General features: G+C 37.2%; 2 protein-coding genes across 8 annotated transcripts in view; both read left to right on the top strand.

Moving 5' to 3' along the window:
- gtf2ird1 (GTF2I repeat domain containing 1) overlaps nt 1–1,644 on the top strand; it is a 46,623-nt gene extending 44,979 nt beyond the window's left edge. For all 5 annotated transcript variants that reach the window (XM_067437787.1, XM_067437785.1, XM_067437784.1 and 2 more), the window contains exon 27: nt 538–1,644. In XM_067437787.1, the coding sequence (XP_067293888.1) occupies nt 538–606 (69 nt within the window). In that variant the 3' untranslated portion in view covers nt 607–1,644. The remainder of the gene's footprint in view (nt 1–537) is intronic.
- Nucleotides 1,645–2,742: 1,098 nt separating this feature from the next.
- Nucleotides 2,743–24,298, top strand: part of dtx2 (deltex 2, E3 ubiquitin ligase) — a 33,886-nt gene continuing 12,330 nt past the window's right edge. For 2 of the 3 annotated variants that reach the window (XM_067437782.1, XM_067437780.1), the window contains exons 1-4: nt 2,743–2,840; nt 3,492–3,809; nt 5,208–5,796; nt 14,846–14,904. In XM_067437782.1, coding sequence (XP_067293883.1) covers nt 2,804–2,840; nt 3,492–3,809; nt 5,208–5,796; nt 14,846–14,904 — 1,003 coding nt within the window. In that variant the 5' untranslated portion in view covers nt 2,743–2,803. The other variant, XM_067437781.1, reaches the window with a different exon arrangement.

Genomic DNA, 24,298 nt, shown 5'->3' with positions numbered 1-24,298 from the left:
AAAAAATGTTGGTGAGACTTGATTTTATGAGACATTGTATATTGAAAAGTGTATTACTTACAGAATAGAGCCAGACTTAATATTCATTTATGTAGTGGTTGACGTTATATATAATTTGAGTATCTCATTGCCGGGCCGAGTGTCCTGGTTTTCTGTAATCATCAAAATATGGTCACCCTAGTGTTTCAGGGGGCATGCGGTCCATAAACACAAAAGAAGATATTTTGAAGAATGTTGGTAACAAAATATTTTCTGGTCCCCACTGACTTCCATAGTATGAAAAAAATACCATGGAAGTCAATAAGGACCAGAAACTGGTTAGCAACATTCTTCAAAATGTTGTCTTTTGTGTTTAACAGAACAACAACAAAAAACAAAAAACAGGTTTAGAACAACTTGAGGGTGAGTAAATGATGACATAATTTTGGGTGAACTATCACTTTAAGACAGTAAATGGAGTCAATTGTTTTCAACTTCAAAATTGCTATTTTCGCTAATTAGACTAGTAATAAAATGTCTTTTTTTCACTCTTTACAGCAATGGCCCATGTACATGGTGGACTATAGTGGAGTGAATGTTCAAGTTCCTGGCAAAGTCAAATACTAAAGAACATTTCGATGCCGTACGGAAGACTTTCACCATTAAGGGACCTTTTTAAATGTTTCTGAATGCTAAATTCAGCTTTCCCCAGAGCTGTGGCAGATTGTGCGGCTCACACATGAAAACGCCTGTGTGTTCGGGCAGGTGTTACAGAGTGAACTGCCGGATACAGTTGTTTCTGAATGAAGTGCTACTAATGGAAAAATAGCAGTAAATCAATCGACCAGTGCTATGTTACTTAGAGGAATAGTACTCACCCTCATGTCAGTGAACTGAACCAAACTGAAAAAATAACAACATACAGGCTTGGAATGACAAGAGGGTAAGTGAATGATGACAGAACTATTCCTTTAAGAGGCTGTTTGAATAAGGAGTAGCCATTTTTTGCATATTGCTTTGGCACCAGGATTTGTGATAGCAGATCCTGGACACAATCATGGTTAAATAACCATCTCATAAAGAGCAGTAAGAATGGATTTGGGATTTGTGTTCCCCCCACCCAAATAATGCTAATCACTGTTGGGATGCACAGCCTTGTTTGGTGCCGAGAGCTCGTACAGTAAGTACATAATGGACACAACTCCTGTAGTTATCTGGGTCTCATGCCTTGCGAATGTTTGTATTGTTATTTATTTATTTATTTAAATAAACTTGTATATGCAGGGAATGTAAACTACCGCATTCAGTATAGAGCATAAAGTACTGAATGACACGAATAATGATGCTAAAACAACTGTATGTATTCAGAGAGAAACTTCTGCTTCAGGTTTCATTATGTCAAGTTGGAAAACCCTAACATGATAGCACTAACTTATATTCAATCGAGAGAGTTTTTTTGTATTATTTTAGCTTTGTAAGTTACTCTCAAGTTCGTTAAAGTAAGGCAAAATGAGATATTTCACGGAGAAAACATCATGAATGTATTGTTTGTAAAGGAAAGAATGCTATAATGTTATTCTGTAATGACTGTCTCTGGAATCGCCAGTATTTATATGCTGTACCTTAATGCCATTTAGGCCTTTCAAATAAAATGTGTTGCCTTGCGTTTGTTTGTTTTTATCATAATGTTATGCAGTGAAACCTTTTCTACGTCTCTGTATTAAGCATTTCTCATTGGATAGTAGTTAAAGAATTATGAAATATGACATTTCTGAAGGAAAATATATGAATGTTTTATATTAGAGTTGAGGCCATCGTTAGCACCATCTGCTGGGAAAAGGACATAATCACATTTTCGCTGATGCGGACATTTTATGTTGAATTACATTTACTTCTTTTAATCTTAAGTGTAATCCTATATTTTCAGACATGTATGTTCATGTCTGCAGTGTTAAGTAAATTATACTCCTAGAAAGAGATGAAAGTTTAAACTGTCATGATTTTATCGCCAGTTGATTCAAACCGTGTAACTTTCTTTTTCAGCGTTTCATTATTTTAGTAGGCTACTGAAATATAATTAATTGCTGAAAATTTTGATTTTTGCCCTAACGTTTACGAAATAGAAATTATTAAAAACTATTTGAATTTTTTCAGTAAATCCTGATTTGTTCAGATCAGCCAATCTGTTTTTATGAATGTTAGCATTTCAAGAACTTCTGTGTAGATATAGGCTTCTTGTAGGCACATTCAACATAATTGTGATTTAACATCAAAATATGTGTTAATTTGATTTATGTATCAAATCATTAGATTAATCATAAAGTTAACATACATAATATGTATGTTAACTTTATGATTATGATTTGATTTGGTAAACTTCATAACGAGAAAAATAAATAATTCTAAACCTTGTGTAAAGGCTTTTATGGTTAATTTTCGTATTGATTTTCTCCAACTTATTGATAGAAAATGTAGAGATACAATTGCTTTTGCTAAATGTTTTAATTTTGAGTTGAATTTAATTGAAAATTTAACCTGTGTATGTTGTCTTTTTGGAGTAGGCTATTGACCCTTTTCTTGCAAACCCATTTTTTCCCTTGTATATTCCACATAGAATATACTAAACGAGTTAGTGTCTTTGAAGAGGAAGAAGAAGAAAAATTCACGAATGCCTCGTCTAGTTCTACAGACAATCTGTTCTCTGACGCATCTGTTGACAGCAAACTAGACAGGAAAATTACCAGTGAATAAGATGTAAAGGGACTTTTATTCTACCGTTTATCATGGTGGTTTATAAGAACTACTTTCAAAATAAAAGTCGAAAATGCAGACATTACAGACAACATCTGATAACGACAGCAGTAAGTAAACGTCCTGTAGCACCGGGAAATACTAGTCATTTAAAACAACTCGCTACTTTATTTTATATCTGTAAAATGTTAGGGGAAATGTAAAACAGATTTCCATAGGGGAATTCTCCGTGTCTGGCTTCACAGTGTGTATCTATGGGAATCCACCACCAGCGACACAAACACACACCGCAGGCGAGGAAGTAACTATTACGATACATACAACCCTTGCGTACTTGGGTAAAACAAAAAACATGTCCATCAGTTTGTTTATATTAGCCACTTGACAACGTTAATCTGGTGTCCACAAAATAGTAACTGTTATATTATATGATAGTGGTAACCGTACAGTAACGCACTGAATGGCGAAGAAAAGAGCGAGACGCGGCTAGTCTGAAGCTGCGACTCTAGCAGCCGAACGAGATGATGCGACGTCAGTGGTTTTACGCTCAAATCTGCGGCTAAATTTTTGTTTACTACTGGATAAAACACTGTGGTGGCAATTTTGATCAATCTCTTACAGGATTCGACAAGTTAGCGGGCTAGCTGGATGTGAATCTGGAAGGGTGGTGGTGTTGTTGTTGTTAGCTGGGCTAAATCGTCACATTGCTTTACTCCAGCTTATTTTTGTGCCCGGCGGGGAATTGGGATCTTTTCTAACAGACAAAATGGCAACAGGCTCCAGTTTTCATTCTGGAGGAAGTGGGTCTAGAAACGGACCATCTTTTGCGTCACCATCTTCCTCCTCTGGAATGCCAGGACAGGCTCAGCCGATGGCGGTGGTTTGGGAATGGCAGGATGATCTGGGCTTCTGGAGGCCCTACACTGGACAGGTGAGCAGCTACATCGAGCAGTGTCTCCAGCATCAGAGAGGGGCAGCGACCGCCAGCAACAGCAGCATCTGCCTGGCACAGGCAGACCCCAGCCTGTCTGCCTACATCATCGACATCCCCAACCTCAAACAGTTCAGACAGGACACCGGTGAGTGTGACCTCAGATGCCATACTAAACTACTAATAGAGGCTTACAAAAAGTACAATGATGGTGGTAGTGGTAACATGAATAGACCTGGCTGAATATTAATCGTTACCGTAGGATTTCAGTCAACTGTGGTGTGGTACATTTCCAAAATAATAGGGTAGTGCCATTTTTTTTTTTTTTTTTTGTGTGAACACTAACTCCATTATTTGAATGACATCTCATGAAAAAAACATGATAATAGCATGAATCTTTGGTTTAGGTTGTGAAACATAATGGTGATAAACTGCTGACTGATGTCTACTTCAAAACTGTTCATGATTTAAATAAGTTTTGATATTTGTAAAATAAAAAAAATAAATTAAAAAAACACTGTGAAATTGTGACATATTACAAACTAACTTTCTTTTTGAATATGTATTTTAAAATGCAATTTATTTCTGTGATGGTAAAGCTGTATTTTAAGCAGTCATTAATCCAGTCACATTTCAAACTATTATCAATGTTGAAAACATTTGTGCTGCATAATATTTTTTTGTTAAAACTGATACATTTCATTCAGTATTATTTGTCAAAGATAAACGTTCAAAAGAGTAGTATTTATTTCAAATAGAAAACTTTTGTAACATTATACCATTATTAACCTATTTGGTGCGTTCTGGCTGAATAAAGGTATTCATTAAAAAAAGAAAAGTAAAGAAATTAACCCCTTACATTTGAACAGTATTGTGTGTATAAATATTTGATACTATGTGTATGATAGCATTACTAAACAGATTACATTTTTGAAAAAGTATCTAATTTGCATTTTAGACCAGATTTATAAAATCTTTATTATTAACCCATAAACTATGCTAAGTGATGGTTTTACCATCTAGTACTGCCACAGTACTTTAAGGGAGTGTTACGATGTACTATCCTTGCTCATTTGGCTTAAGTAAATGTGTTACCAGTTCAAGAAAGTGCTTCTATAATCTACAGAGTGAAAGAAGCTTAATGTGAACTGTCAATTCTAGCTAAAACTAATTCAGTTGCTCCAAATGTATGATATTTATGTTTCATTCTTGACAACAGGTCATTAATCCTACTGGGTAAAGCTAGCGTTTGGTCTGTTAGCAGGAGATTAGGCTTGTTTTGAGGGATGTTTGAATGACTTTCGACACCTGTGGTCTCTATGGAAAAGAACAGGAAAGAGGGGACAAAAATCTCAGGAAATAAGTGAACAGATTTCAACAGGATGCACAGCATATTTCGTGGATGAAATAACAGCTCTTTCTCAAAAAAGAGAGAAGAAAAGCACTGTTTTAGAAGAGAAGCACTGTTTCATTTTTAAGAAATGTTCTTTGGAAAGATAATGATCTTGTTCCAATTACTGTGAACTTTTTGTTGAACCCTCTGTAGGAAAGATGCGCGCTGTGCGGCGATCCCTGTTCCCGCAGTCTTCTGCCCTGGGCAGTGGTGTTCTTTGGGAGTGGGCCAATGATGAAGGAGGGTGGACTGCGTATGAGATTCGAACCTCTATTTTGCTAGAGCACAGCTACCAGGCAGGGCAGGCCACCGCTGACCTGAGCTCACAGGGCTACAACTACATTGTGGACCTCACCGCTCTGGAGCAAGTCAACAAGGCCTCTAGCTACAGACGGCGCGTCAGGCGACAAGGCAGCATGCCGTATCCTCTCACCTCTGGGTCAGTTATTCACTCGGGCCCATCGTGTACCTGTCACCAGTGCGCGAGCAATAGCAGCACCGCCGGACCCATGTTGAGCCGGTCACGGCATTCGTTCTCCGCGGGACAGGCCAACAGGCCCAGTCTCCAGACGCAGCATGGAAGACTTCCTGGAACCAGCTCCTCTTCAGCCTACTCGCCCTACCCCAGAAGACCTCTCTCAATGGGAAACCTGTTATGGAACAACCCATGGAGCACCCCCACCTCGATGGCTCATCCTACAGGACCGCCACAGACTTTTGGTCATCATGCAAATGGATTAAGGTAAGGCTACTAGGCCTAGTTTAAAAGTTTGATTGTTAGAAGATGACAACGCAGGTTATAATTAGGGCTGGGACTTTAACGCATTAATTAAGGTTAATTAATTACGGGACTTTAACTCGTTAATTATTAATTATGCAAAAAATAAATAACATAATTTTAACCACACTCATTTTTTCACCGTGGAACGTTTTTCAATGAATGTGTTTCGACGGACCGATTATACTGGAACACCAACTAGCGTAGTGTTCACGAGTCACAACAACAATGAACATGAACGAAGAAGATAAGACCATGGATGAGACCGCTTTGCTTGGCCCCGTGGATGGGAAATTTTGTTTTAAAAAACGAAAGGATGGAAGTGTCGACAAGAGCATGGTTGTGTGCAAGCTATACAACAAGGAATTTGCTTATCACCGCAGCACATCAAGCCTCAAATATCACAAATATGCTTTTGCTACACTTAATGGCAAACATGCACTGGTCTGCTGGACTGAAATAAATAAACAATATTTTGTTGATTAAGCTTATGTATTCAGTCATTATTCAATGGTATACTACAAATCCATGTGAAAAATTAATTCTCACTGTTCTCAGGTCAAATATTTATATGCAATTAAAATGTGATTAATTTCGCTTAATTAATTAATTACAACGCCTCTAATTAATTAGATTAATTTTTTTAATCGAGTCCCAGCCCTAGTTATAATATATTTTTAAATACTTCTAAAATTACTGTCTGATATCTTCAATCTATGAAGGTACCACCACTGTTTTTTTCTCTAAAGGAAAGAGACTTATTTTAGCCATATTTTTGAAGGAATTTGCACACAAGCATGGAAGTCCCCCCACAGAGAGCAGTTTAAAAATACTATACTCATGATAAGGAAACAAGATGTTTGACCTGCATATTTCAAATGACACCAAAGGACCAAAGGTTGTATTTCATCAACTCCTGTGCTCTTCTCCTTCCTGCCATTGTGTCCGTTCTCTTGTCTACTTTGTAGTGATAAGCTCATTCATTCTGTTTGACCCCATTTGTGGCATAATTTAGATTTTACTATTCATTCTATTATTCATTTTACTTTACAGTTCTTTCTGTATGCCTTATTAATTATTGTGTAATAACTATATACTAACCCAGAACCAAACTTAACTTTTAGCCATGTTAAAGGGATAATTTGCCCTACGTCCCGGGCACGTGAATGACATTTTTAACCGGCAAGGCACGGACTGTTCAATGCATTGTTTTGCGTTGAGTGCGCGCACTAAACATCTGTCAAACACACGTGATTACTGGACAGTCTTACTGCGCTAATACTGTCAAATACACACAAGGTTAACATATAAACGCAGTCGGTTATATCTAAAGTGAAAGTAAAATTGCACGTCTGTATATGAGATTTGAGCAGATCTTTAACTGACAGCAGTGCAGCCTCGTGAACCGCTTGGCCTTAAAGGGACAGTTAACCTCTAAAATTATGTTAATAAAAAAAAGACCTTTAATACAGTAGCTTTTAATAAATGTTGTATATTTAAGACTGTAGTTTTAATTTAAGCCTACATTTATTCATTCAATTTCATACTTAAATGCTACTGTACATCTCTGAGCTGCCACTGTAAATATTTATATATATTTATTAGGGGTGTGCTCAAAATATCGGTTCTTAGATACATACCGATATAATAAAAAAAGATACAGCATCGATATTCTAGCTAGGGGTGTGCACGAATATTCGAATAGTCGAATATTCTATCTGTAATTAACATTCGAAAGCTAAAAATACTATTCGAATTTTACTGCGTTGATTTGCTGGCTGTACATGCATTGGATCTATGAGAAATCCCTCTAAATCTCGCAGTTATAACTAAATCCACTGCGTGGCGCTGTGGAGCGGGTAAATAAGTTGAGTGTATTTGATCACTATGTCGTCGTCTGCCTCGCGATGTGTTTGGAATTACTTAGATGACAATTGAAATTGATCTTACAAAATGGAGTTACTTTTGATAAGATCAGTTAATGAAACTGGGTTATCATAATATCTACTCCAGAACAACGAGAATCACATGCCGAAGGAGGAAAAAGCATCACTGCATTCACGAGTGCGGGTTAGCACATCTGCACCCCCAGTGAGGGCGAGATATATTATGATAGCATTAGCAACAATGTTCTCGAGACAACTGCTTCCTTTAAGTTTCGTCGAGGGTTTAAGAACAGAAAACACAATTAAAGTGCTTCACTTAAACTTCACATAACCGTTATCTTTGTCTTCCCAATGTCTGTCATTGGCACGTTTTCTCACCCGATAATAATATCATCATCCAATATTATCGTTTCTCTCAACATGAAAATGAGAAACAATACAAACAGGACAACGACAACCATAACTTATACCGACTCGTGTGTGTGTGTGTGTGTGTGTCTGTGTGTGTGTACGTTCTGCACAATGTTCTCACCCTCATGTCGGTAGACACCTGTAACACCTTCGTTCATCTTCAGAACACAAATGAAGATATTTTTGTTGAAAGCTGATGGCTGAGATAGGCCTTCATTGGCATTCAGTACATTTCCATTGACCCACTCACAAGACCCATAAAAGGCCATCTCACAATAATGTACAATAATGTACAATATTTGTACCAAGCGGCGAGAACAGTTTTTGTGCGCAAAAAAAATCAAAATAATTACATTATCTGCCAAGATATTGTCTTCCGGTAGGTCTCGGACGTGAACTCACCTGAAACTCACGCGATAGCGGCGCTCCTCCTCTTCCGGGTAATTGTATTCGCTATGATTCGAACCATGATTCGAACGGCGGAGCTGCGTCATATTCTCACACATGCTTCGAGTTCACGTCAATAATTTGGTGGATTATATCGTTATTTTGATTTTTGTGCGCACAATAACTATTTTCGTCGCATTGTAAAATTATTGTACAGCCACTGTAGTGAGATGGACTTTGTAACGAAGTCTTTAGTGCCTTTTATGGGTCTTGTGAGTGGGTCAGTTGAAATGTACTGAATGCCAATGGAGGCCTTTCTGAAGCCTTTCTCAGCCATCAGCCTTCAACAAAAATATCTTCATTTGTGTTCTGAAGATGAACGAAGGTGTTACAGGTGTCCAACGACATGAGGGTGAGTAATTAATGACATGATTTTCATTTTTGGGTGAACTAACCCTTTAAGTAAGGGTTTTCAAGTCTTTTAAGTAAAATAAAGAAAGAGTATTGCATTAAAAACATTTTCTCCTTAACTTTTTCTCTTCCTGTCGCCTAAGAATAGAATAGCAAAAAAAAAAAAAAAACCAGAACCAAAAACGTGGTTAAAAACAGAGGTATGTATTGAACCGTGGACTAACTGTATTGTTGCGTCCCTTATATATATATATATATAGTGATGAATGACAGCTCATGCAGAAGTCCCTTTCAAACTAAGCTGCTTTCTGTTGGTCAGCGCAATGAATTGGTTTGACCAACTTGAAAACGAGTGAAATCTTTTGCCCTCACACAACTCCAGATTGCATAGGTTTCTTTTAGTATTAGGGTTGTCCTCTAAAAGTCGACTAAACGTTAGTTGACCATAAGAGGCTAAGTCGACCAAAATTTTGTTAGTCGGTTGGTCACAGAAAAACCCCCTCCACATCAAGTGGCTAAGTCACACAGTCTGTGAGGGACAGATCATTAATGGCAGGCCCTTGTGGTAATTACAGTACATCAATTAAAACACTCACCATGCTCTCCCAGCTAATTAGGTGATAAGACCTATGTCAGTGCAAAACTGAAAAAGGTCTGCACAAATATTTTATTAATAGGAGATGAAGTACAAACGCTTCGCTCTTTGCCTTCATCAGTTTCATACTAATTACAGTATGTCAGTCAGGAAGTCCTGATTGACCTCAAATATGGTTTATCATTTAAAACATGTAACAACTTTACAAAACTCTAACGTTAACCTAGATAAACTTGCGTTATAATTTGGCGCATCCTAGTGTTTGCGAAATTGCGACAGCTGCTCACTATTGGCTAGCTCTTGTGTCAGCATCACATGTATGCGTCGTATTCCTCACATGAACTCGGAAACACTGCACGCTGTATTTACTAGCGTTTTCTTCACTGTCATTCTAGCGTAGGAGAATGACAGTGAAGAAAAGAGATTATTGAATAAAGTCATTATTTTTAAGGGGGGTTTGCACACAAAGTTCTACACTTTTATCACTTCATAAAATTAAAGTTGAGCCACTGAAGTCACATTTGAAGTCCTATTTTAACAATGTCTTTACTATCTTTATTGGCCTTGAAAGTTGCACTGCTGTCTGTGGAGGGGTCAGAGAGCTCTCCGATTTCATAAAAAAATATTATTTTTATTTGTGTTCCGAAGATGAACAAGGGTCTTATGAGTTTGAGATGACATGAGGGTGAGTAATTAATGACAGAATTTATATTTCTGGGTGAACTAACCCTTTAAAAAAAGTCTCCCTGCAATTTTTCAGACATTCATAATGACTACTTTTGCTGGTGCTTTGCACTACTTTGACTACTTTGCTTTACTTTATGTGTGTGCTTGAGCACGGAATAGGCTATAGGTATTTCCCGCCGACTAATTGCTTAAATGAACGACTACTAGTCAACTAAAAAAATCTTGCGTCAGGGACAGCCCTAAGTTGGAATGACTGGATTTTGTCTGAGATGTTTTGCATAGAAACTGTAAATGTGACCACACCTTAAATTGACATAATTTTTGGGTGAACTATCTCAGTCCATGCAGTAGCTTTATATTACTGTTCTCTCTTGAGTAAGTACAGTTCATGCACATACTGTAAAAAATAAAGTTACAATGAAAGTAATGCACATTAAAAGTACAGCAACAGTAAAACTACTATTTTGATGAATAATACGTACGATAAATGAATACATTTTGTATGTATGAATTGTATTCATGCAATGTAAATGCATTAACAAAAATTTGAGCTTCACATTTCGAGCATGTTTTTCTAATTTCTACTTAAAATTTGGAACTAACAGGAAAACCACTATACTATATGATAATGTCCTCCCGCAGTCTGGACTGATTTTAATTCAAGAGTTGTAGGGATCATCCTCCCTTTTGTCCCCATATACTATAATTGACTGTTCCTTCGTGTAATGGTGTCATATCCTCCCATCTGTCTAGATCTACGGGAGTAGAGGTCTGCTTTAGGACAGAAGGAGAGCAAGTCTTTGCTGACTGAAAGGGGAAGACCCAGATTTGAGTTATTGTTCTCTTCTGGTAAACTAGGTTGAAAGGGAACCCAGGAAATTTTAGACATGTCTTTCTCACTCCTTATTCACAGTCAGCTTACACTCACTCCCATAACTGACCTCAGTTTTATTCTCATGTGGACAAAGTACAAGTGAGTCTGAAATCCTAGCTGAAAAGTGTAACGCAAGTAATAAAAAAATCAACCTAGACAGAGCTTCTAAAATGTATTAGTGTTGGGGATTTTAAAAAGTTGGTGCTTAATTCATCATGCACAGATTATGCTGGTTTTACACAGTGTGAAATGCCTTTGAAATATTTTCTGGCATATGGCCTCATCACACCCAACAATGTCATGAGGTTCTCAGATGACTGTGGGAGTGTACTGTGAGCTGTAATTGCTGCGAATTGTAGCATTACAAGTGAGATAAAGCTGTGAATACAGTTCTGTAAGTAGCAGAAACATTTTAAATGAAGTTTAGATGCTCATTTGTCATTTGCATAAAATAGAAGGGATTTGCCATATACTGAATACTTGACCCAGAACAATTGCCATTGCGGTAAATTGGTTATTGGTAAACCAAAAACTGTTGCTAAAAACACTGTATGATGCTGAATCTATGCAGACTACTATCATATCAACCAGTGAAACAAGCACAAAAAAAAAATCCCCATTTTGGGCATTTTCTAACATTCTTAATAATGCTTAAGCAATGCTTAACATTCTTAAGCCATAAAAAAGCAAAGCTTGAAGAATGTTTGCTTTTTTATTGCTGGAAGTCCAATTAATGAATTATTGTGTACTCATAATTATGTGCAAATATTATGTGCATTTTCTTTTGGGGAAGTGTAGATTATGTACGATTTGGAGCCTTATTCAAACTGGAACATTTCTAATTACTATTTTTAATGTAAAATACAGGTGTAAAATCTTTCTCTTTTGTGTGGAGTAAATATAATTTTCATGTGGTCCCTTGTGTACTGTAGGCAAGGCAACATCTTACGGCCGTTGTCATGACAAATCCTGTCCCCCTGTGAAATCGTGTCCGCTGGTAGCGGTTTTAAATGCCTGATCAAAAGTTGTTATACATGGTTCTGGACAATCAATTGTTTAAAAATAACTAAATAATAAACGAATAAACTATGAATTCAATGCCGTACTAAGTACACACGCAAAACATTTATTTGAAACATTTAATTGATTGCTATAATGGGAGCAAAAACATGTTCTGAATTATATACTTATATAAGCACTTATAGCTTCAGTTATATACTACTAATATATGAAATATATGCTTTGTAAGACATTAAAGACTATTTTAACACAATTTAAACAGCAAAAATCAAAATGTGATTGTGTAAGAATTGTAATCAGGCTCTGAACAGATTACCTATTAAAATTTATTTCAGCCAATAGAATCGCTCTGGGGGTCCTTGCGGACACGATTTCACCGGGGGACAGGATTTGTTATGACACCGTTTCACACCGCAAGCGTGAGCGGCGCGTGAGCAGCGCACATTTTTTCCGGCACCCATGTTAATCAATGAGTGAGCAGCAGTGAAGCGGGGGTTTCGGCTGCGAGCCTATTTTTGCTGCGCTGCTGACGCTCCTGACGCTCAATTAAAGTGAAAGCACACTTTTAAAGGACAAAATAAATGATTTCACACAAAAAGTGCCTAAAATGCACACAAGAAGCACGTGTAGTGTATTTGAACAATAACTGGAGTATGTCAGAAAAGAAACGAAGAATAAAAAATATCTGTTGAAGATTTTAGCAATTTAAACTTGTTTTAATTTATTCAGTTTGGGTGAAAGTATTATAAAAAGTAAAATAAGCTAGCCAGAAAGTATAATAAACTTTTGTTTAGTTTAGTATTTAATACTTTAGACAGGTAGGCTATAGGCTCTCGGTCTGCAGCTGCAGTCACGGTTTAAAGTGAAAGCATACTTTTGATGGACAAAATATCACAAAAAAGCGCTCAAAATGCACACAAGAAGCACGTGAGGTGTGTTTTAACAATAACTGTCATTAAAGAAAACAAAGAATAATCTGTAGAAGATTTACCCATTTAAACTTGTTTTAATTATTCAGTTTGGGTGAAAGCATTATAAAAAGTAAAGTAAGCTAGCCAGAAAATATAATAAAAATTATTTTAGTTTAGTATGTAAGGCTCTTAGCATAGAAATCTAGACGCGCCCTAGTGGCAGCAAATTTAATCTGCCGCGAGTGTCATCTAGCAACTCTCAATACCCTTCTGAGCTGTATTCCCCTAACTCTTGCCGGGCCAATCACATCGTGTATAGAGTCGGTGGGCGGGGCCATAATGACGACGGCTGAGTTGCGTTTGCGTGCTTCTAGTAAACACAACTGGCGAACGGCGGTCTTTCAAATCAGCTTTGACCGCGACTCTGGAAGACTTGGAGTTAAGCTTTTCTCTGAGAAAAGAACCGCACTGAAGTCATTCTTAAAAAGGGAAGATGTGTTCGGAGTTTTGCCGACCGGATACGGCGAATGTTTAATCTATCAACAAGCTCTGTTTCACCTTCGTTGCTCTGGTTGGTGTAGCGCTATCCTATCGCGAGAGGAAGTTTGATAGACAACCGTTTATCCCGCCCCTCAGATAGAGCCTTGTCAATGGTGAGTTTACAGACCCAAAATCTTGATGTGGGTCTGGCTTGTCAGGCTGTAAGGCTCTAGCATCGTGGCACCGCTGCTGTGACGCTGCACCAACGCTTCCAGTGTGAATACTCTCGCCCGTCTGCAGATGCAGTCACGGTGTAGTTACGCTGACGTGCAGCTCATGCACTGCTCACGCTTGCGGTGTGAAACGGGTTAGTTTGAGCTATAATTCTGCAGCTACACCAAAAGAGCAGCCTACATTTTTTATTCTAGCTGTAAGGAATAATTGATGACGGGCTGTTAAATTATTAGAAAAATAATGCAGTCATGACGCAATGCACTGGCATGATGATGACGTTGGATGAAGATTAAGCGTTTTGAACTGCAAAAGGCACTACATTTTCTTCTTAAGTTTAATATGGACGGCGCCCCGCCGGAAGCTAGATAGTTTACGTTATAACGTTTTAAATATGGATATTTTTCTAACACAAACCCATCGATTCGCTTCTGAAAGCCTTTATTAACCCACAAGAGCTGTGTGGATTACTTTTATAATGGATGGATGCACTTTTTTGGTCTTTATATTTTGGCTGCCATTCACTGCCATTATAAAGCTTGGATTAGCCAGGACTCTTTTTAAACATAACTACAATTGTATTCGTCTGAAAGAAGAATGTCCATTACACCTAGGATGGCTTGAGGGAGAGTAAATCATGGGGTCGAATGTGTGTTCGCAAAGCCACAAAAGATCTCCTGCTCTCTGCCTCAATTCATGACCCCTTTAAAATGTAATATTGTGATAGCAAAGCTGTGTTCCTTTTTTCAGTATTTTTATAAAGTGTCTTTACTGTCACTTTTGTTCACTTAAAGGATTCGTTGCTGACTAAAAGTATTCATTTTAAAACCTTGCTGACCACAATCTTGGTAGTGTTTCTTTAAAAAGAAATATCTGATGGCACAGCATGAATTACACCATGACAGCTTGAGAAAGCAAGGGGAATTCCTTGAAAAGTATCTTGCTTTCATTTTATCTTTACTAGGTCATCTACAGCAATCTAAACCATGCACTTTCTTTTGTAAAATAAAAAGAACCTGACATAACTCCTGTAATGGGAGTGAAGGTTATTGTCAAATGCTGTTGTTCTCATGCATTAAAATCTACATCCATTAAAGCGTGTATATTTCTGTCTCCACAGCATCCCAACAGTCCCTCTACACATGAATGGATCCAGTAGTGTGAACTCGGCACTGGCAGGTACACCACTCACCCATCACACATGCCACAAAAGAGAAAATCCTTCCAATGATGCACTGGGGTTTCTACCTCATTGCAGAAAGGTTTATTTTATGTTGCAGCAACAGCTGAACTGTTTCTTGGGAGTGTCAGTTTTAACCACTCAGATGTTTCCCAGAGCAGTGATAGTCAGTGAAGTTAGCGTTAGCATTCTTCAGTGAATATGTCACAATTATATTCTTGCCACAGACTTTCGGTTCCACCTTGATATTTCTCTCTTACATCTGCAGCTTGTCACAAATCAGTTTATGACATTAGCGGCTTCACTGAGTCACCAGCTTTTGGGGTTTGAGTTGGTGTATCTTAAAAGAGCTCGCCTTTCAACAAGTTTCAGGCTAATGGCGCGTGTCTGAGGATGTTGGATATCTGTTGTTCTTGTAACTGACAGCTGCAGCACCCAGATGAATGAGGCATTCGGGGAACAGACAGACAGATTTGGAGCGAAGTGACATTTCTATATCGTAATTTTCACTAGAGTGAAGGTGAGGAGAGGTTTTGAATAAAGTGATCCATGCAAACATGAAGTCACTGAATGTTAAAAAAACATTTAGGCATACATTTACTATTTTTGTATTTGAGTTGCATATAAAATTGCCATTCATTTGGATTAAACGGTTTTAACAAATTTAATGTGATGCATATTTGTTAGTCGTAATAATACTAATAAACTTAATCCTATTACAAAATAACCAGGTTTATGTATTTATCATCAATAAATCCAATTTGTTTAAATCTCATATATTTTAACTAAATGAATATTGATTTTTCATCACCCAGCCATGGTCATACCTTTATCTGAATAAATGAAATTGTTTTCAAAGTGAATAGATTAATGCTGATTCTAAACATAAGTTGAATAAATGCATTTCGAAAGTGTGATTTTATTTAAATAAAATGATGTAGAGGCAAATAGTTCAAAATAAACATGCCCTGATTTTTTTTTTTTTTTTTTTTTTTTTTTTTTTTAACTTATAACCGGTTTTACCACCTGCTTTATTTATGTATGATGCAATGTATGTACTGACAAATATGCATCTCATTAAGTTTATTAGTTTGTTAAATCTGTATAATCAAAATGGAGTAAAATTCAAATGCCATTCAAATGCATAAATCATGCTAAAAGTTCAACTCAAACTATACTTTACCTGTCCATGTTCCACTCCATCTCGTGAACATTTTATGATGTAATTTTTGTGTCACTCCAATCCCCCCCAAAAAATGTGTCTACACTGATTTGTGCATAGACAACACCATGTGTGATTTTGTTTTTTATTATTATTTTTACTTATTTATTTATTGAGCACTCAAATACAAGATCCAACTAGTGTGTCCTCTAATGACATTTCAATGAAAGCGGATCCTGCACATTAAATAAAATGTCTGGTGAAAGGGAACATTGGGTAGATGATGTCAGGCAGTGGCCAAAACTTACAGATAAAGGTAATTTATTGACAACAGGATGTATTAATGTAAAAATGTGTCTGCCAAATGTAATGTAATTAAGACAGCAATAACTGAACACTCATTATGAGCTGTGTTGTTAATATTAGGGCCCTGATTTCCGTGATCACGGAATTGTTTTACATAAACACGTTTTAAGAACATGAAATAACAAACAGTTATGAGGACTTATGCTGCACTTAGAGCAGCGCACGGCAGTAATGTAATGCACGCGCGCTGTAAATGATAAAGGATCAAATGAACGTAAAATCACTTAAAGCCAGAAAATAATTAAAACATGCGTGCCAGTTACAAAGGGACTTTAAGTCACAATTACGCAAATTTAACGTTGTAGTTTTCTCTATTGTTACTGACATATTATGGTATGAGTCCACTGCCTGAAAACCTCACGACACCTGTGATTCATACGCAGCGGCAGATCCGTGATCGTAGGATGCAGTAACTGGCCAATCCATCCAGAACTCATGCCCTGTAGTTTAGGTTCTGACACTCATCGCATGCCAGATGATTAATAAAATAATCTTATACCTGTAGGAACATGTATTATATTGCTACAACTGGTCATGGCTATTTATTTGCAGCTTGTGAACAAATGCATGAGCACATCGGTAGGTCACGCAAGTTTACGTGCTGATTTATAGTAAGGCCATATTTCTTGTAACTGATCGTTTCATATTTGTCTAATTGTGACTTTAAGTCCCTTCGTAATGGACACGTATGTTTTAATTATTCTCTGTCTTTAAGTGGTTTTCTTTACGTTCATTTGATCCTTTATCATTCACATCGCGTCATGCATTACTGCCGCGCGCTGCTGTTATTTATTTATTTATTTATTTATTTATTTATTTATTTATTTATTTATTTATTTATGTTTTGTATTATTATTTAAAGTTTCAAGATTTACAAACAAATATCGTTGCATAAAATCAACTTCTTCGAAATAGGATACAGAAAAAATAAATCCTGAGGGAGCAATACAAGCAATACTTAATACAAACAGGGGGGAAAGTAATAATAATATGCATTCGTAACAAAAATAACAATAATTTATAAGGAAAAAAAGGTAGGGTATTATAACATGACATGAGGGGAGAATCCAGTCATTGTTAAGCTATTAACCTCATTTTAGAAGAGTTTTAGTGTACGCACTTCTCTAAGTCCTTAGCAGCAAGGCACGCAGTAATGACGGCGATGCTTTACTTCCGTGTTTCGCCGGATTTGTGTATAACAGTAAGAGAGAATAATAGATCAGAAAAAAAGCCCTTTGGGAAAAAAAGCCCTTTGGATGAATGATATCCTATTTTTCATTACGTGCACCACAGTGTTTTTTTACATTAAACAAAATAAAAAACCTTCATAAGCTCAGCTTCTTAGGCCCCCCCGTTCACACCGCAAGTTTTAAGGCTCAATTCAGATTTTTTTGCTCAATCTAATTTTTTGTTTGGCTGTTCACATAACCTTTTAAAATGTGGCCTATATCTGATTCCATTGTGAGCTGTTTGAGGTTTTAAACTAACCCAGATGTGCAAAAGAACAATATCAATGACATCAGACGCAGCTCACTGTTGCACTGAAGTTGGGAGGTTATAGAGGAAGTAAGTCTTTTCGCTTTTATTTAAAAATGTTTGTGTAATGGAAGCCAAAACATTAATGAGCAGGTGCTGAAGAGGAGAAGAATGAAAAGAAAGAGAGCAAAATTGGTTATTTTGGCCTTTTTCTGTGTCCCCGTTCTTCCATTTCGTGTGCTATTTTTTCAAAAACAGAGCGGTTATGGTAGGATCCTTCTAGTTTAGCTTGAATTGAAGTATCTCCCCATAATATACTAATTAGGTCTAACACCTCACTCTACCTCCATTGACTCGCTCCATTGCTGTTCTCCATATTTAGTCTTTTAGTCATATTTAGTTTTTAATGTTACTGTCTGTGTCTGTTGTGTCTAGGGCTAACTCGCCAGTGCATAATTGTGACAAATGTCGACGTAGATTGACGTAAAAGTCACATAAAATCCGCCTTGTTTGTTCACACTGAGTCTGATTCAGGACTGAATCTGATTTGAAAAAATCAGATCTGGGCTATATTTGAGTGTTCACACCACCTCTGAAGAAGTCTGACCTGGTCACTTGACCCCCCCAAAAAAATCAGATTTGGGCCACTTTTGCCTGCTGTGTAAACGGGGCCTTATATACCTGGCGCTGGATGGCAGAGGCAGGCTAAATACACACATATAAATACAAAAAATAAACAGGAATAAGTCGCGTTATTATCATAATACCTATTACAAATTGTATTACATAAAACAAAACACTGCACAGCAGTCAAACATTGTGGTGCACGTAATGAAAAATCTTATTTCACAAAATGAAAAAGGAATATTTTTCATTGCAATCAACATTGCTATTTTTAGTTCCACCTGTAAATATGTTTCTGCCTCTGTCCATCCCTTAGTGATGGCCGGTGTGCCATTCTGTGCCTCCGCTGGAGCCGTTGTGCTTTAATGTGCTGAATAACTTAATTTTTCCCACTGTGTCCGATATTAAAATCAGTGTGACACAATATGCAAAAGGCATAGGCATTGTTGATATGGCTTCAAGGTAGTAAGAGGTAATGCACCCAAATATAAATATTGACATCAATTATTATTATTATTATCAGTCTTGGATTGGAACGAGGGTGAGCGACTGATGACTGAATTATTATTTTTGAGATATAAGTGTCTGTGAATATAAACTGCAAATAGATTGCCGTTTACATTTGAAAATTCTATGTTCTGAGTGTCTCTGTTTAAATGAGTGGCGTAGTTTCATCCACTACACATAGTCAAGCACGCGGGATGATGCTCTGGGTGCGATCAGCATCTGCTGTCTCACTGAATGAGGACATGAACAAATTAACTTTATCTCCAGAGCTGCTCTGAGAGTCACTTAACAAGCATTTCAAATAATTTCATGTATACACAGGCACTCAAAGATCTTCACGACAACCTGTCAAAATAAAAATTTGGGAATTTCGTCTTTGTGTACAAAGGACCACAACTAGATGCATTTCTCGAGATGTGGTTCCCGAGGCAAACTAGTTAAATATTTTAAAGGCCCCCCTCTGGTGAAAATCTATTTTATTGCTTATATGTTTATGTGGTGTTTTAAATATGCTTTAAAGGGTTAGCACCCAAAAATGAAAATTATGTCATTAATGACTCACCCTAATGTCTTTTCACACCCGTAAGATCATCTTCGGAAAACACAGTTTAAGAAATTGTTGGAACATGGTTTATGTAACAAAAGGCTAATCATATCAATGATTATGTTGACTTTTACTCAAATTCGGAATAAATCATATATAGCCTAAGCCTGTAAAGTCCGCTTCTTACAATCACTAAAAAGCTGTCACTCACCTCAATTTGCGATCTCACAAAGTTCCATTATAATCAGTAAAGTTGTCTACACTAGACAATGAAGCTCTTATGTACATGCTGTCTACACTTATTGAGAGGATTCGCGTGCGACTCCTAGAGCTTGTTTTTTCAATAATACAACCCTGCAGTGCCAGAAGAGCTAATCAGTGTTTTAAACGCAGAGAGTGTTCGTATACAAAAGAAACTAAAATTAAACAAGCAGAAATGAGCGCAAACTGGACACAAGTCGAGACCACGGAGCTCCTTACTATCCGCGCTGAAGCCGAGATCGCTCGCCATTATACGTCACATCAGGATGTCACGTGTCAACTCGATCCGGGACCGTTACGGGTTGTGTGTGAAAGCGCACATATTACGTTATTTCGCTGGCAGTGTGAATGGACCAAATCTAGCGGCCCGGGAACAAATGCCGGGTCGCATTATCCTTGTATTTGCCGGAATCACAGTGCTAATGTGATTGTCAATAGCCCCTTTCACACTGCGATTCCGGCAAATACACGGATAATGCGACCCGGCATTTGTTCCCGACATGCAGTGTGAAAGGGGCTAATATGATATTATTACAGTATCAACTGAGGGTGTTCTTGCTTTCGTTTGAGTTTGCTTAGCCTGGGCCTGCCTGAATTATTCACTCGTCCTTTTCTTCTGAATCAGTTTTTGGTTCATATATGGCTGAATTAACGCAATATTTCCACTTGTGTAGCATTTACTACAGTTGACTTGAGTGGATCAGGTAGTTTGAGCTGGTGTGATTGAGTGAGGTGGGGATAATTTGCATATTCATGGTTCTGTGACTGAATACTTAGTGTAGAGAGGCTGTAGAGTTACATTCAAACTATTTTAAGATGTGAAGAAATGATTTTCACTGGTGAAATTTGATTAAACATTTTTTAAATAGGGTAAATGTACCTGTTAAGCTCACCAAAGTCTACATTAAGACATTTTGGTGCCCAGGGTATTGGTTATGTTAAAATAAAATATAAATCTCTCACACAATACTATTTAAATTTATTTTAAATGCACAAGCATTTAAATGAAGATGTGCATCATTAAGAGAATGATAAAAGTCTGACTGTGCTTTTGGGTACATGTTTGAACCCTTTAAGCACATCCCCGTTGCCATTAAACTCACAACGTGATTTTTGGGGGAAATTCTTGTTTATTTTAAGCAACTTTTTTAAAGAAGAATTTTCTAAGGAAAATTAATTAACTCGAAGTGACAACCATCAGTGAATATTTGAAGTTTGTGTTTATGAAGTATTTACATAGACATTCAATGTGGATGAGCTTAAAGGGAGCACAATGAACTTATTTGGAACTGCAAACAATATTTATTTTTAAGGAATAAATATTATTACATTTAATTTAGCTAAATAAAATAATCTAGGTCATTAATTAAGTTAATTAAGTTAAACAGCTATTATTGAAAAATAAGTATGAAATTACATCAATACTTTCTTATTGATGTCACACTTAAAGGACAACTCCGGCAAATTTTTAAGTTTATCTTGATCGTTATATCTTTGTGAGTACAGTCTATAGAAAAAAAACGACCCGGATTGGTGCTTGCAACACGGAGTTATTACAGTTAATGCCCAGAGCCCCGCCTCAGCTAAAACGGCAGCTTTGGGGGCATGCAAGTAAAGGGTGTCTTTGTGCCTCTTAACAGACACAAAATGCAATTAAAATGTCTGTCCAACATGAACAGGTCCCTTACATGACAACGAGATGCGTTTAGCCACTTAGCCATTGTTTAAATTGTTTTAGGCTAGCTGTGTCTCGCACTGAAGTCCTGCAGTAGCCGGAAAACCAGTCCAGTGGGGAGGAGTATCGTGTGTATGAAGAGGCTCTGCTCATCGGCTCGACGGTTCTCAGTATTGAACGTCTCCGAGAGAAACAGTTTTCGATTCTGTACTGCTGATCCTGAGAAGAGGACCGCTGCTCGTTCAGTTACTCGCTCATGCTCAGTATCAGCGGCTCGTGAGTTCATCAGATCTTTCAGCAAAACATGACATTACGACATATAATTCAAGACATTAGTTTATTTATATTCGGAGGGACTGTCACTCATGTCAGAAAGTGAGTAACTAAAGTAACGTGTGCGATCAGCGCTGATTTGAGACGCGAACTGTTTAGAACGATTCAGTCCGATTTGGTAAACTGGTTCGCCCGGTTCACTAAAAAGAACCGGTTAAAAAGAACGATTCGTTCATGGCCGGGCATCACTAGAGTGATGATCCGATCAGGCTTACAAGTGAAGAAGAAATGGTTTGTGTTTGTGCCTTTCCGAATTGTAAAAATTTGCAGCGAACACTTGACTAACTTACACAGACAACAACACAGCCGGGCCGGTTGAAGAAAAATACCATTCCGTGGTCGAAGACGGGTGCAACCACTGTGGAGGTAATGTAAACTTTATTTATCCTTCCATTTGGGCACACCCGGCTTGAGGAAAGATGTGCAGTAATTTAAAATAATCTCGTTGTCATGTAAGGGACCTGTTCATGTTGGACAAACATTTTAATTGCATTTTGTGTCTGTTAAGAGGCACAAAGACGCCCTTTACTTGCATGCCCCCAAAGCTGCCGTTTTAGCTGAGGGGGGGCTCTGGGCATTAACTGTAATAACTCCTCGTTGCAAGCGCCAATTCGGTTCGTTTTTTTTCTTCTTTAGACTGTACTCACAAAGATATAACGATCAAGATTAACTAAAAAATTTGCCGGAGTTGTCCTTTAAGCTGTGATTTTCATAAAAGTGCACCCTTTAAGCTCACCTTACAATAATATAAAGTCTTTAAATTACAACAATGTAAAACCACAGAACATCAATAAACTCTAAAATTATAATACCATGGATCTAAAAGTACAAGCCAGTAATGCATGTGAAGTAATATGTAAGGGATAATGTACACCCAGCCGGTTGTTATCGCAGAATAAACCCCGACAGAGTGATCACATTATCCTGCTTATTTCACGGCTACTAGTCTCAAATAAATTAGACACAAAATCTTGTCTTGAGATTAAATATTTTATTAGCTCTTACGCAAAGCTTCCGCGAAGAAAAACAATTCCAAACTGCTTTAAGCCTTTATCTATTGCTGCTAAATGTTGAAAATGAATGCTGAAAGGGTTAGTTCACCCAAAAATGAAACCAAACCTATGATTTACTCACCCTCAAGTTATCGTAGGTGTATATGACATTCTTCTTTTAGAGAAATACAATCAGAGTTATATTTAAAAAGTCCAGGCTAACGTTAATCCCAGCAGTAGTGTTAACTGTTTTTGAAGTCCATAAAAAATGCAGCTGTCCGTGGCTCCGATGGGTTAATAGAACCTTCTGATTTGAATCGATGCGTTTGTGTAAGAACAATATCCATATTTAAAACTTTATAAAAGAAACCCGCCTTGAAGTCTTCCATTGTAGCCATGGCTATTTAAGTATTTAACAGCCACAAGATGGCGCCAGCGTTAAGCGTAGAAGTAGTACTGGTCAAGATAACTCGTAGTACCCGGATGAGCGGTTGTTATCTGGAAATAACATACCCCTGGAATGCACGATTGACCAATCAGAATCAAGTATTTCACAGAGCCGTGCAATAAATTAGTGTAGCACACAATCTTATACATCTAGTAAGCTAACGATGTTCTGTGACACCTTCTCTATGTTGCTAATAGGGCTGTCAAAATTGCTGAAATTTGAAATTAGTTTTAAAATATTAGCAAAATTATATTTAATTATATCAAATTCTACTTAATGTTAGAGGGAAAAAGTACTGTATTGTCTCCTAAGCCCACAAGAGGGCACAAGTGAGCACAACAAGCGAATGTAAACCAAATCGAGCATTGCATTTTTTTAAAAAGAAATGACATTCATGTTTTAAAGTGCATTAACTATTCACACAATTGCTATTAAATAAAATATAATTTCATTAATGAGCATGTAAGGAAAATTAGGTAACAAAAGTGCATAAAACTGCAGGTGCATTATTAACCTCTGAAAACACACTTCAACAGACAACGTAATGTGAACACAAAATAGCAAACTGACATTCAGAAACAATCTATTTCCACTCACTAAGCATCTACATACTGTTTGTCAAAAACACCAAAGGTTTTGCTGAGGTTTGGTCAAGTATGTCTTCGCCAGCTGCGCAATATGTGGATACATATATAAAGTTATCACATGATTTTTGCCACCAACTGCAAGGATTATCGTCATCAGGTAGCGTATCTTCTCTTTTATTTATATACATCTCATGCTCCAAAGCCCTGATTGCCTTCTTCTGCACTGCTGTGTCTGACTGTATATGCTGTCGAACAGGTTGCCCATTTCCTCACTCTTTTTTCCCGCCTTTTTCAAATTAACAACACAGCACATAGTTATATATATAACTATAATTATTTCCCAAATCCAGGTTCTAGGTTATAATATCCAAAAGTCTAAACATTAATCTCTTCATTTTGCAGTAAGAAGTTATACTTA

The sequence above is a fragment of the Pseudorasbora parva genome, chromosome 3, assembly GCF_024679245.1.
Source record: "Pseudorasbora parva isolate DD20220531a chromosome 3, ASM2467924v1, whole genome shotgun sequence".
Classification (NCBI taxonomy): Eukaryota; Metazoa; Chordata; class Actinopteri; order Cypriniformes; family Gobionidae; genus Pseudorasbora; species Pseudorasbora parva.
Note: the sequence above shows the minus strand (reverse complement) of the source record. Positions and strands in the feature narration are given on the sequence as shown.